At 39.4% G+C, this 15,087-nt stretch overlaps 1 protein-coding gene across 5 annotated transcripts in view; it reads left to right on the top strand.

Moving 5' to 3' along the window:
* The window catches only part of TPX2 (TPX2 microtubule nucleation factor), a 56,929-nt gene that overhangs the window by 33,361 nt on the left and 8,481 nt on the right, over positions 1-15,087 (top strand). For all 5 annotated transcript variants that reach the window (XM_061437191.1, XM_061437193.1, XM_061437194.1 and 2 more), the window contains 6 exons: positions 911-1,032; positions 2,026-2,177; positions 3,580-3,751; positions 5,622-5,760; positions 6,422-6,638; positions 13,592-13,687. In XM_061437191.1, the coding sequence (XP_061293175.1) occupies positions 911-1,032; positions 2,026-2,177; positions 3,580-3,751; positions 5,622-5,760; positions 6,422-6,638; positions 13,592-13,687 (898 nt within the window). The remainder of the gene's footprint in view (positions 1-910; positions 1,033-2,025; positions 2,178-3,579; positions 3,752-5,621; positions 5,761-6,421; positions 6,639-13,591; positions 13,688-15,087) is intronic.

Consider the following 15,087-nt stretch of genomic DNA (forward strand, 5'->3'; position numbering starts at 1 on the left):
ATTGTCAGTTTTATTTCTGAAATAAATGTGTGAATTTTTAGTGCCATCAACTTTGAATATTTTTATTTCCTTGTAGTCTCACCTGTATTGAATTTTTTACTTTAAAATTGTTTCAAATTTCACTGATGTAATGTTGATGGCATCAAATTATTTTAATTTTTATTTGTTTGCTAACAGGATTGTGTTACTGTTGCTGTAAACATCTTTTCCAGAGTTGTTTCCTTTTTATTTATCTGTAAGTGGTCTTAGTGATGTTTCATTACTAAGAATGACTACTTGATTATTGGTTTTTCTTAAGAATGGCTACTTTAAATTGAACTTATACTATGTCAATTATTTCAGAAACTGTCTGGTTTTTAATAGTCACAAGTATTCTGTGAAAATGAGTGTTTGTATTACCCATTTAAACTGGGGAACACTGAGGTTCATAGAGGTCAAATAGTTTTCTCAAGATTACATAGGAAGGAAATGAAACAACAGGGTTGTGATTTGAACTCTGGTTGGCTCTACTCCAAAGGCTTTTCTCTTTATCATAGTATATATTTTATGTATATTAACCTTTTGCTGTGTTTATTGAAAATATTACTACTGGTTTTTTGGTTTTTCTTGTGGCATGAAAATTAATCATTATACAGTCAAATTTGTGGATATTTTGTAAAATCCTCTGTAGTCTATTTTAACTTTTTTTCTGAAATTTTTTCAATATTTTGGAATAAATTTTGCATCTTTTTTTTTCATAGTGTTATCTAGGTTAGTATTGATTTCTTGGATAATGCTTTTTGGTTTTGATGGTTATTTTATCCCATGTTAAAAATCTAATCTATATAATGGCTTTAGATTTTTTTTTTTTTTTACCATTAAATCTCTTTCTCCTCTCCTCTCTCATCTCCTTTACTTATTTGCCCTTTAGGCAGAAGATTCTAAAAAGTACTGAGGAGCAAGAGTTGGAAAAGAGAATGAAAATGCAGCAGGAAGTGGTAGAGATGCGGAAAAGGAATGAAGAATTCAAAAAGTTTGCTCTTGCAGGAGCAGGTCAGTTTGGTTCTGATTGAGTCTGATTTATGAGGTGGTGCTTCTCATACCCTTGGTAGTTTTTAAAGTCTCAAAAGCAAAAATGTCTTTCTTGGTCAGTAGTCAGTGTAAAAAGATGTGTTTATTTAGGAGGCTGGACATGGGTGCCATTCATATCCCAATGATCATTCCCTAGAATGTTTTATGTACATTGGTCCTTTCTTAGAGCATGTTGTCGTTCCTCTCCATCTCTAACTGTAGAAGTCACACCCATCTTTTTTTTTTTTTTGACACCCATCTTTTGAGGTCTTTTCCATGAGTTCTTACCTCGTTTTCCCAAGTAGAATTAATCTCTTCCTCTTTTTACCTCCTAATTCTTTTTCTTTGTATTAGAAAAAGAAGGAACTAGGATTAAGACAGAAGATAGAGCAGTTGGACAGACCAATTTTTTTTTTTTTCCCTATTTTATCCTAAGCAGAGGAGAAGAAAGTTGAGTGAATCTACTTGTAGCTGGGGAGGAAAGTATGACTGGGGGAGCTGAAAGGATCGGAGTTCTTTTTTGCTTTAGCATAATTATATTGGTGAAGTCAAAGCTGTAAAGCTCTGCTTACTGGGTTGAAAAGCATCTTTGGAGTTTATGGGGTCTCCCTTTTAGAGATGCTTAGTTAAGTGTGTTTCGAAAGTCATTTCATAGCTTTTCTTGTCAAAAGTATTCCAGTTTCTGTGTGTCTCCAGAGCTATGAACACACCTGGGAGATGGGATTCTTCTCCCCTCTGCTACCTTATTACAATTTGCATCTGACTGAAGGCCCTCAAACTCAATAGTACTAAATGAATAAGGCACATATTTTGGTGTCCTTGAGGACTGTTTCAAATTGGGTTATATGCAGAGAGTAAATAAAGTTAGATCCATGGTAATAGAAATAACAAAAGGACTGACTAAAAAGGGACTTACTGTATGTATGTTCTGTATTATTTGTGTTACCTGTATGTTTTACTGTACTTTTTACTCAGGACAACCTGTGAAGAAATCAGTGAGCCAGGTAACCAAAGCAGTTGACTTCCACTTCCGCACAGATGAGCGGGTCAAACAGCATCCTAAAAACCAGGAGGAGTATAAGGAAGTGAACTTTACATCAGAACTGCGAAAGCATCCTCCATCTCCTGTAAGTTGACTGTCTAAGTTAATATTCTTGTTAGTTATTCAGCGAAGATTCTGGTGTAGTATTTATGGTCACTGTTGATAATGTAATTGAGAGAAGCACGTGTCTTTCAGTTAAAATATATCTAAATCCTCACTTTGCCCCCTGTTAGCTGTGTGATCTTGAATAAATCACTTTCTCTGGGAAGCATCTTATCAAATTACTGTGAAAACTGAATTGAGAATGTACATAAAACACAGAATTACATGTGGCAAATTGTAGGTACAGGCTTGTTATGGCTTGTGCTATTAAACATTTGTTTAAAAAAATCTTGTGTCTGCAAAGTTTTGTGCAAACTATAATGGGTTTATGGGGAAAGTCAAGTTGGGGCAGACCACTCAAATCCTACACAGTTTTGTTACCAGAGCGCTAACAAAAGCAGTAATAATCCTAAATTAAAAATCTAGCACTAAGAATTTCTACTTGCATTTGCAGTCACCAGCATCATTTTTTTTAAGTAGGTTAATCTCTTTTTAAAAAATTAGTTTTTGGTTGCACTGGGCCTTTATCATTGTGTGTGGCTTTATCTAGTTGTGGCGAGCAGGGGTTACTCTTTGTTGTGGTGCATGAGCTGCTCGTTGCAGTGGCTTCTCTTGTTGCAGAGCACAGTCTCTAGGCATACGGGCTTCAGTAGCTGCAGTACATGAACTCAGTAGCTGGGGCTCTTGGGCCCTAGTGTGCACGGGTTTCAGTAGTTGTGGTTGCTCCACAACGTGTGAAATCTTCCTGGGCCAGGGATCAAACCCAGGTTCCCTGCATTGGCAGGAAGACTCTTACCCACTGTACCACCAGGGAAATCACCAGCATTACTTGTTTAAGTCAGTCCTTTGCAGACTTAAATCCTGGAGTTGTGATTCTTCCTTTGAGATGTAGGTCCTTGAGTTTTACTTCCAGTCAGAAACTAATTTTATAAAAATTAGTGACCCAAGGAGTGGGCTTCTTCATTAGTCAGTTTTGGGGTAGGATATGAGAAGAGAATTTGATTCAGGTAGCTGCCTGAGCTGATCCAGAAGCCCAGTTAAAATTTTTAAATGACTTGGGGTGGGATACCTGTACAGCTTTTTTCCCCTTCTAATTCTAAGAAAACTTGCTCTTGATTGCTTCAAAACATGAGCATGCTTGGAAAAATCACCTTATGTAACAGGATAGACAATTTGTTAAGTGCTAGATGCTTTCTCCCCCTTTTTGAAAGATGGGAGTATACAGATTATAACCCATGCTTAAGGACTGACAACTTAAGAAGAATAATCATCTTGGCTTTCCATGGATTCTTTTCCTTTTAATCTTCTGTGCTGAGTTTGAGGCTTGAGGTGGATCTGAGCTCTTCCATAACATTTCATTTAGGGAATTAATTCTTTCTTTTCAGGCCCGAGTGACTAAGGGATGCACCATTGTTATGCCTTTCAACCTGTCACAAGGAAAGAAAAGAACATTTGATGAGACAGCTTCTACATATGTCCCCCTTGCACAGCAGGTCGAAGCATTCCATAAACGAACCCCTACCAGATACCACCTGAGGAACAGGAAGGATGATATTAGTAAGTTTCTTTCTAGTATCATACTTGGCTGGAGCCTCCCCTAGAATTCCCTGTGCTTGCATCTTAGGTACAAATTTGTCTTTAGTTGAAATCCTAGTTTTTGAACTAAAGCATGGCATATGTTGTATGCAGACAACAAATGTACCCATAGTTGAGCATTTCTCAAACCACCTGGCTATCTGTCCACTCATACCCATCAACCACCTTGATCCTCCTGGTCAGTAATTGGCTGAGGGGAATTAAGGTAACACGAGATGTCATGACACATCAAGGCTGTCTTTGCCATGTGTCAAGGTGCACACTTACCTACAGAAAATGAAAGCTTTCTATTCACTTACTGTTGTGTGCTTTTTGTTCATTGGTTCAATAAATGTTGACTGCTACAAAGCAGACACTCTGTGTGATGTAGGCAGTGTAGAAGTGAGCAAAACAGACTTGGTGCTCAACATCAAGTTTGTAATTCAGTGAGAGAAATAAACAGGTCATCACAGATTATTGTGAGTGCTGTGAATGTGGAAGGAAATACAAGAATCAAAGGAAGTGCAAGATAGGGAGAGCAGGTCTGTGTGCTGAGAAGTCCAGGCAGGGAAATACAGGAGAGAAAAGAGAGAACCAATGGTTAAGACCCTGTACAGGTAGGAGAGGGATACTTAGCACAGGTGGCGTGATTGTTCTTTGAAAGGGGAGTAGAAGAGAGGAATGAGTGCAAATGTTGGTTAGTTTGTAGATTTGGTGGTGAACCGACGAGAGGAAGCTAATCTGACAGTGTGTATCTTTATGAAAATAACTCCTAAAAGAAGTTTGAGGATTGGAGGTGTGGTGTAAACTAGTTGTCAACCGTGCAGGGTAGTATTCTGGATAAAGCAAAATCTGGTTGTTTGAAGGTTTCTGAATTTTTCCTGCCTTTGCCTAGGCACTGTTTAGTGCTATTTTAGGCAGTCAGATGAGTTAGTTCCTTTAAGGACAGCATTTCCTAATGTTACCATGTTCTAGTACCCATTTGTCAAATTTTATATCATGAAAATAATCTTTTTTATTCTGATGGAAATGTAAGTATTAACCATGACTTTCCAAATATATGTGACTCTTATTAGAGACTGGTATTCTGCTCTTAGAATCTTGATCCTAGCAAATAGAAAGAAAAATTATTTTCTGCGATTTTTATTTAAAATTTTGGACTATTACAGCTCAGTAATAGTTATATGTATACTTGAAGCCTGGCTTATTTCTAAAATAAGTAGATTTGTTTTCCATCTCCAATTGTTAGGTGGTAAGGTCTAAATTAGAAAATTCATTCTGGGTAATTATGAAAATTGACAAGGTTGCTTCTGGCCAGGTAAATAGTATTTTCTGTGAGTGTTTCCTGTGAATGGTGATGGTGATCTTAATATTGATGCTTTGACATAGCTTTTTTTTTTTTTTTTTTTTTACTTTTTTCATTTGACTTTCTGTGGGAGATAGTCTTGATGTTTCGATATAGATGCTTTTAAGGAGTTCATAATACTGGAAATTGTTACTTGGTCTTCAGAAATGCCTTATTTTATTATTTGTCAATAACATGCAAAATAGTTGGCACTGTCAGTAGAAAGGCAGTGCAGGCCTCGGCAGTGATAAGAAATCCATCAGACACAAATGGATTTTAGATTCAGAAGATGATAGCAGAGTTTACCCACAGGCTACCTTTATCATCACCTCTCAATAAAGAGTGATAGGGGAGAAGGGACTGAATGTTTGTCAGACTGACTGTTGTGAGCTGAGTGTGAGGGGCCAGTCACTCTCTGGCTTAGCATCTCGGGGCTGCCTAGCTGAGTCAGCACCTGCAGGTAAACGGGGTCTTAGCTAGGTGAATGTCTGTGCTCTTGGTTTACAGTGCCATTACCCTCCAAATCTGTGGTCAGAATATGCAGAGACCCACAGACTCCTGTGCTGCAAACCAAACATCGTACAAGGCCTGTGACCTGCAAGAGTGCAGCGGATCTGGAGGCCGAGGAGCTTGAGAAGCAGCAACAGTAAGTTCCACTGGCAGTATTTGAGGGAGAGTTCCAAAAACCTGCCTGCTTCCTTTTCACTTCTGTAAGGGGGACAGTTACTGTTTTTCTTGCCTTGGAAATTATGGTATTTGAGCTACAGGCTCTGCCTTGCCTCTGTGATGAAAGGATTGAAAGTGGGAGTAGGGAGCTGTCCTGGAGTGTAAACTGGTAAAAAAAAAAAAATAATCAGAGGTTGGGGTGGGAGAATTTACAATTACAATAAAGAGGGCCCTTTGAGGTTTAGATAAATCTCACCCTTTTATGGCTACCCAAGGGATTGTTAAAACTCTTACCAGTGGAGAGAACTGGAATTTAATGTGAGTTAAGTCTGGGGGTTGTCTCCTGTGGCCTTCTTTCTCCCTTCTTGTACTTCTTTTGGGAAGGGGGAGTTTCTTTTCTCAAAAGAAGTACAAGAGAAACCCCAATCTTTAGAGTGGTGGGGATGTTAGACTGTCTTGTTTTTTCTTTGCTCTCGAGGCAGGGATAATGGCTATGGAGAGAGTTGAATTTTTGTTGCACATGATAATAATCTTAATGATTATTTTTTTTTTTTCCTGGTTTTGGCCTACTTTGTTGTTTAGTTTTCATTTTATTAAAAAAATCTTTTTTTGTGGTTATCACTTAAATTCTCGCCTTACAGATACAAATTCAAAGCACAGGAACTTGATCCCAGAATTCTTGAAGGTGGGCCCATCTTGCCTAAGAAACCGCCTGTGAAGCCACCTACTCAGCCTGTTGGCTTTGATTTAGAAATTGAGAAAAGGATCCAGGAGCGGGAGTCAAAGAAGAAATTGGAAGAGGAACACTATGAATTTCATTCCAGGCCCTGCCCTACTAAGATCTTGGAAGATGTTGTGGTAAGAGTGGGGAAGCCCTGTGAGCTGGTAGAAGTGTCATGTTCACAACCACATATCCCCCCAGTCACACATGTTTGGATACTGTGATCAGGACATCGTATTAGGCGCTCTGGGGGAAAAAGAGACATGGCAGAGGTGGATTTTGCTCTTATGAAACTTAAAGTCCAGTATGGGATCATAAAGTAGCCAGTGGCAGAGCTGGGATATGGATTTAGGTAATGTGGTTCAAAGGTCCATGCTATTGTATTAAAATAGGAGGTACCTTTTAAAATGAAAGGTTCTTAGGAAAATGTGTGATTATTTTTTAAAAAGCTGTCTACATCCTACCTAAATATCACCAGTATTACCTGAACTCCATTTTTAGAAACACTGATGGAGGAAATTGGTTTGGCAGTTTGTTGTACTTTGGAAATGTTGTGGTGAAGTGGTAAGTGGGGACGGGTGGCTAGAGTTCATTAGGAGTTAGTTAAGTGAGATCATAGAGTAGTATTGTACTGGGTAATGTGTTGTTGAGAGTTCTGGATAAATGGATCAGCAAAACACTAGGTGAGTAAGTAAGAACCTACTGAACTGATATGGTATGCTGTAGGGTAGTCATTGCCAAATCACCTGGGTCTCAGAGTCGTCTGGGATTTTGTTACATAAACAGATTCCTGGGCCCCACCCCTGGAGTTTTGATTGTCAGGTGCAGCATAGATTAGAGAGCCCCGATGAAGACCTTAGCGTCTGACACAGAGTATGCAATTGTGCTGTTAATAGTAATAACTGTTGCATGCTTACATTGTGCAGCGTTTTACGTAATTATATTGTTGATTTCTCATAACAACTCTTAAGAAATAGGTTCTATTTTTATCCCTACTTTTCAGATTAGCAAAGAGATGCTAAGAGGTGTCTAGTATGCAGAACCAGGATTTGAACCGTCATCTCCTTAAACACTGTGTTTCTCTACCTCACAATGCTGTTATCATTGTTTATTCTGAGAAGTGCAGTTTTGAGTTTGTTTTCAGCTCTTTCTCTACTGAAATTTCCAGGGACGTCAACTTTTGGATTCTAGAGAAAACAAAGCATAGAAGGAGTCATAGATATATTTATTCCTTCTACTCTCTTCATTTTTTAGAAAAGGGGGGCTTTCTTTGAAGGAACAACATGGCTTGCCCATAGGAACATTTTTAAAAGTTGATAGCAGAACTGAAGTTAGGTGTCTTAACTTTTAGTGCTGGACTCTTAAAGCAAAAAAACACGCCTCCGGAGCCTGAGTGCAGCTGTCTGTCTGCGACTGTTGTCTCCATCTCTGTCCCCTCGATGCTGAAGCTCTCTTTCCTGTGTCCTTACAGCGTTTCTTGCGCTCTCCCACTTGTTGATAGGTGGCAAGGAGACAACGGGGCTGATGAGAGATGGGCTTGGGCAGCAGTGGGCCTTGAGGCAGGGATGAGAAAAGGGCTTTTGGGGCCGAGGTGGAGTGATGAAAGCCTTGAGCTCCAGGGTGTGAAATGTGAACTTGGTGCCGACATCCAGTGGGGAGTTGGGGCTCCACAGAGGTGGATATGATATCAGTGAGGCCAGTGAGTAATTTTAGCAGTGATATTTTAGGGACTTGGGGACACCAGCAGGCTTTAGAAAAATTTTTTTCATAGTCCCTGAGATAACATTGCTTCATGGTAATTTCCTAATTGCTCTGGGACAGGCCTGATAACTTGTCCCAGGGCACTTGGGGGCATATCGGCCTTAGGGAGACGTGCTCACCCCTTACATGCCATCCCGGGCTGCTTTTCCTAAATGTGTCTTTTATCCATCCACGTTGCCTGCTTATACCGATTTATCAGCTCTTTAGAAATACCCTCCCTCAGCTTCCTTTCAAAGCTTCCCCATTCCTTCAGCTACATATTCTGTTGGGTTTCTTCAGAGCACTTGTGAAAATCAAAAAATACTTGGTTTGTTACTCTTTCATTGTCTTTTCTTTCCTCCACTAGAATGTGAGCTCCCAGATAGCAAGGACCATGTCTGTCTGTATTGTTCACTCCTGCTTCCCCAACATCTAAGCATAGCATAGACACTGGGGTATTGAACAACTGTGTGAGAGACCATATAAGCTGAAACCCATCAGCCTGTGTTAGACACTGGGAATTCGAATGAAATCAGAAACAGCCTTCATCCTCAAAGCTTTCACAGTCTAGAAGAGCAGATTGGCATGTAGACAAATAAGGACAGTGATACTAATCAACATATGTTCCCTGAACAATTACTACTACTTGTAGGTGCTCTAGAGGAATGCAAATGGCAGTATCTCTACCCTCAAGGAGCTTACAACTAAAAACAACTTTAAAACAGTAAAACAGAAGCTTTCTCTGTTTCTAGAAACCTAGTTTCTTTATCTCTATTTCTGAATGAGCCCCCTATTGGCTTTGATTGCAGTGGAGATGGGGTATGGATAAATAGTTGCTGCAAAGTTGATTTTCATAAATCACCATTCCTTCTCCCTCAAGTAATATGAGGATTGATCCCACTCATATAAATATCTCTTTCCTGGCTTACTTATTAGAGATTTCTTTTAAAATGCACATCTCTCTGCTAGGAGGATGCAGACAGAGGGGAAAAGTAGGAACTGAGGAATTATTTTAGAACTAAATGAGTTCTCAGATATTTATTTCAATTATTTTTATGAAAAAAAAAAAAAACCAAGGACACATTATACAGATTAGAATGAAAGCTGGGCTAGATAAGACCTTTGACTTCTTGTTCAGTGTTCTTTCCATTTCCACCTGTCCTGGCTGTGTTCAAGCTCCAGGCTAGTGTCCACCTGTCCAGGATGTAGAACAAGAGATTTTTGTTGTTTTCTGGTAAGCATTAGATGAAAACCCATTTCATAAACTTTTGTCAGTCTGGTTATAAGTTCTGTATTAAATTTTACTATATTAGTGATTCTGATTTTCTTTGGAAAGTGTGTGACAACTTTTCACAGCAGATTGAAGCTCCCCTTTACAATAGTCACCTTGAGAGAGTATGTATTCTTTCCAAAGATTGATAGTGTGTACAAAGCATTTTGGAAAAGCCACTTGTCTTGGATGTTGTGACAGTTTTTTGGATCTCTTCAACAATACCAGGTCTTGATACTTTAAAGATAATTAGCTTTTAGGAGTCGGTCTAAAGTCATTCAGAACTAAAACTTCAGAGTAGTCCAAAGTAGTAAAGCTGGAAACAATATTGCTTAATTAAAACTAAAGAGTGAGCAACTGCCTTGCATGGCCCTAAAACTGGCTTTGAAGGCCACTCCAAGAAAGACATTCCAAACATGTTTGGAGCAGTTGCAGCATTGTTGGGATTAAGAAGTCTCCCAAGGTACAAATTAGAATCCAAGAGTCTTCAAGGTATAAATTCTGTTATTCATGCTTACAGTATTCATTCAACAAACATTTACTGAATGCCTGATACTTGCCAAGATCTGTGTTAGGTATTAGGGACTGATGGAATAACAGTCCGTACTCTCAAAGCACTCATAGCAGGAGGAGATGAATATCTTAAATCAACAAGGGCAATGAAGGGTTTTTTTTTTTAATAAATTTATTTATTGTTGCTGTGCACAGGCTTTCTCTAGTTGATGTGAATGGGGGCTCTTCTCTAGCCGTGCACGGGTTCGGAGGAGCTCCGGTTCATCACTAGTTGTGGCCTCTAGGCTTAGTTACCCAGTGGCATGTGGGATCATCCCAGACCAGGGATCAAACCTGTGTCCCCTGCATTGGCAGGTGGATTCTCAACCACTGGACGACCAGGGAAGTCCTGCAATGAAGTTTTTGTATGTACCATAATAAACTATGTACAAGGGAGAGTGGGGTCAGTAGGTTCAGGGAGTGATCTACTGACGGGTTTTATAAAAGAGGAGATGCTTTAGTGGAGGCTTGAAAAGAAAGATTAGATACTTCCTAGCAGCTGGAGCATTTCAGAGAGAGCATAGGCAAAGGTATTGAGATGAGAACCAGTGTTAAATTTTGGCAGTTGCCAGTAGTTCATTGTGGCTAGAAGGTGATGTCTAAACAGGGACAGGAGACATGCCTGGAGAGTCAGTCAGGGCATCAAATTATGAAGCATCTTGTCCTTCACGCTGGAGAAGGCAATGGCACCCCACTCCAGTACTCTTGCCTGGAAAATCCCATGGATGGAGGAGCCTGGTAGGCTGCAGTCCATGGGGTCGCTGAGAGTCAGACACGACTGAGCGACTTCACTTTCCCTTTTCACTTTCATGCATTGGAGAAGGAAATGGCAACCCACTCCAGTGTTCTTGCCTGGAGAATCCCAGGGACGGGAGAGCCTGGTGGGCTGCCGTCTATGGGGCCACACAGAGTCGGACACGACTGAAGTGACTTAGCAGCAGCAGTCCTTCATGCTAAGGAATATGTTATACTGTTCTAAGTAGACATTGCTGCTGCTGCTGCTAAGTCGCTTTAGTTGTGTCCGACTCTGTGTGACCCCATAGACGGCAGCCCACCAGGCTCCCCGTCCTGGGATTCTCCAGGCAAGAACACTGGAGTGGGTTGCCATTTCCTTCTCCAATGCATGAAAGTGAAGTGAAGTTGCTCAGTCGTGTCTGACCCTCAGCGACCCCATGGTACTGGAGTGAGGTGCCACTTCCTTCTCCGAAGTAGACATTAGGAGCCATTAAAGAATTTTAAACCAGGAAGTAAGATGATCAGATCTTTTGACTGTATAAGAAGATGGACTCGCAGAATGAGATGAGAAGCTGAAAGCTGTTAGTGGGCTAGTGGAACGGTACAGGCAATAGACGGTGTGGCCTATGGCATAACAATGAAGAGTTACAGAAGTGGAATAGAGAGCTGATGGGGGAAGCATATGGATATGGGTGTAACAAATAAGGAGTTACTGAGGATGTCTTTAAGATATTTAAGAAATTGATCTGGTCATACACTATATGCAGAACAACAGCCCTAGAGATTGCCAGATTCATGATAGAGGGTAAACTCTAGCAGAGTTAGAAAATACTTCTGGAACAGCTTTCTAAAATATATTCGTTTGAATCACGTGCATAGTATGATGATACACATAATTCAGTCAGAAAGGATTTGAAATGTTGGCAGTGTTTTGGAATCACAAAGCAGGAAAATCTTTGAAGGAGTTGAATGTGTAAGAATAAAGGAATATAGAGATTAAATGCCTCTTTTAATCTGCTCCCAAAGAGATGTGAGAGTTGATAGTTTGGTGTTCTTTTCGAATTTTATTTTCTATGCTTAGATTAATTATATATATATTTTGTTTTATTTTTAGTGTATATGCAGATATCTTTTGATTTGACTTATTAAAATTTTTTTTGGAGTATAGTTGATTTACAGTGTGTTTCAGATGTACAGCAAAGTGATTCTGTTATATACATACACATATAGTCATTTTTTTTAGATTCTTTTCTCATGTAGGTTATTTTAGAATATTGAATAGAGTTTTCTGTGCCATATAGTAGGTCCTTGTTGATTTTCTGTTTTGTATATAGTAGTGTGTGTGTTAATCCCAAGCTCCTAATTTATCCCTGTCCACCCCCCATCCCCTTGCTCCTATTTCCCCTGTGGTAACCATAAGTTTATTTTTGAGATCTGTGAGTCTGTTTCTGTTTGTGAATAAGTTCATTTATATTATTTAAAAATTTTTGATTCCACATGTGAGTGATACCATGTATTTGTCTTCCTACATGTACATTTTAAAAACACAAAATATTTTGTTTCAGCCACTTGTCCCTCCTCTCTCAATATTATGAATACTGTTCTATGTCAGTAATAAAGATTTATTTTATTCTTTTTGATGACGTATAATATTCTATTGTGTGGATATGCACCACAGTTTAAGAAAGGATTTAACCAGTTTTTATTCTTTTTAAAAATGTTATATTGAAATATACCTAAAAACTAAACTAGAGGTCAAATATTAGGGTGTAATATTGGGTGAAAGAGAATGACCATTTAAAGGTTTAATAGCTAATTCCTAAAGATTGTACCAGCTTATGTCCTATACCTCACCCAACTGTATGTGACTGCCAACTTCTCGTCACATGCCAACCAACACTGGTATTAATTAGTCTTTAAAGTGTATTACTCAGTCTTTTAGATGAAAAATGCCTGATTATAGTTTCTAAAATTCTTGAGATTAAGCCTCTTGTGTATTTTTGTTAACTTCTTGCTCTTTGTCCAGTTATTTGGCAAAAGGAAATTAAGCTAGACCTTGCCCAGTGCTTTTTTCCATTCACCTTTTGAGGGTACGTGCGTGCGTGCTAAGTCGCGTCAGTCGTGTCCGACTCTGTGCGACCCCAGAGACGGCAGCCCACCAGGCTCCCCGTCCCTGGGATTCTCCAGGCAAGAACACTGGAGTGGGTTGCCATTTCCTTCTCCAGTGCATGAAAGTGAAAAGGGAAAGTGAAGTCGCTCAGTCGTGTCCGACTCAGCGACCCCATGGACTGCAGCCCACCAGGCTCCTCCATCCATGGGGTTTTCCAGGCAAGAGCACTGGAGTGGGGTGCCGTTGTAACATTTTAAAATATAAATTCTTATTGTAGAGCTGTATGTGAAATAGGTTTAGCAGAATGGACCATATTCTGTCCCTAGTTAACATTTGGAAATCCTTTTTGATTTTTTTTTTTTTAAGGGATTGGGATATAAAAGGGAGAGAAGCAATAAAATATTGACGTTAGTTTATTTTGTGGTGTTTTTCAAAAATACCAAAAAATATTTTGATGAGTTTTATTTTTTATTGAATATACAACTCAAACTATGTTTTTTGTTGATCTTCTATCATGTTAATACACCTTTTGAGTACTAATACATACCAGTGTTAGGTGGATAAATAACAACTAGCCTTTTTTGATTTCTGATACATGAACTTCTAAGAAAGGTATTAATTTCATCACATAACCTAGTTGAGATTGTTCTGGGATATCTAATTGAGTTGCTTACTCCCTTCAGGGTGTTCCTGAAAAGAAAGAGCTTCCAATCACTGTTCCAAAGTCACCAGCCTTTGCTCTGAAGAACAGAATCAGAATGCCCACCAAAGAAGATGAGGTGATTCCCTAGGATGGGATCTCTACTCCTTCTGCATAATCAATTTAAGCATTGCGTGCATGCTAAATCACTTCAGTTGTGTCCGACTCTGTGATCCTATGGACTGTAGCCCACTAGGCTCCTCTGTTCATGGGTCTCCAGGCAGGAATACTGGAGAGGGTTGCCATGCCCTTCTCCAAATCTAAATGTTACTGTTTCTTAAACATAGAGGAATTCAAAGGCAGTCATTCTTGCCTGAAGTTGTCTTAACAGTGGGTATGAATGATTGGTCATCTATTTTTCCTCTTCCAAGAACAAAGTAGTAAGTGTATAAGGCTCTTTGCCAACAAAGGTCCATCTAGTCAAAGCTATGGTTTTTCCAGTAGTCATATACGGATGTGAGACTTGGACCATAAAGAAAGCTGAGTGCCGAAGAATTAATGCTTTAGAATTATGGTGCTGGAGAAGACTCTTAAAAGTCCCTTAGACAGCAAGGAGTTCAAGCCAGTCAGTCCTAAAGGAAATCAACCCTGAATATTCATTGGAAGGACTGATGTTGAAGTGGAAACTCTGATACTTTGGCCATCTGATACAAAGAGCTGATGCATTGGACAAGACCCTGATGCTGGGAGATTGAGGGCAGGAGGAAAAGAGGGCAACAGAGGATGATATGGTTGGACGGCATCACCAACTCAATGGACATGAATCTTAGCAAACTCTGGGGCACAGTGAAGGACGGGGAAGCCTGGTGTGCTGCAGTCCATGGGGTCTCAAAGAGTTGGACATGGCTTAGCAACTGAATGACAATGATGAGTCATCTTGGCTTTCAGTGGTAACTGGTTGTAACATGTTTGTTTCCATTGGATTGAAAAATCAGTCTTTTTTTAAGACCTATACTCTATTTTGCCTGAGCGATTGTCATCATTCAGTGAAGGACTTTTAAAATTCACACTAAGTAGTTACATCTGCCCTATCCTATCTCCATTGACCCAAGGGGTAAAGAGGTGACTATGTGGTGATGGTTCATGAAGCTGGAATATATAAACTGTCATAGATCAGGCTAGTTTCTTATTACATCTCCCTTTTTATCTATAAATATCCAGAGTTAGGGTAATTTTATAGCATATCTCAAGCATAAACCTTTTTATAGATTCATTTGAAACTAGAATACACAGTAATCTTATGTTACCAGCTTGAACCCAGTCAACTTACTTGATCCTATTCTGGGTTTGGCAACTGGAAATACTCCCAGTCACATGTTTTAGCAGAGTCTGGAGGCTGGGTCAAAAAAGAGGCCAGGATATATGCTTGGTTAGTACTTTTCTTCTGTTCTTCATTTTACTCACACTGTTTGAGCTCATTTAGTTTTTCCAACCTTCCTGTAAAAAATTTTAGATCCTTTAAAAGTAATTGTGTTACTT

This window comes from Bos javanicus, chromosome 13 (genome assembly GCF_032452875.1).
Source record: "Bos javanicus breed banteng chromosome 13, ARS-OSU_banteng_1.0, whole genome shotgun sequence".
In the NCBI taxonomy this organism is placed as follows: Eukaryota; Metazoa; Chordata; class Mammalia; order Artiodactyla; family Bovidae; genus Bos; species Bos javanicus.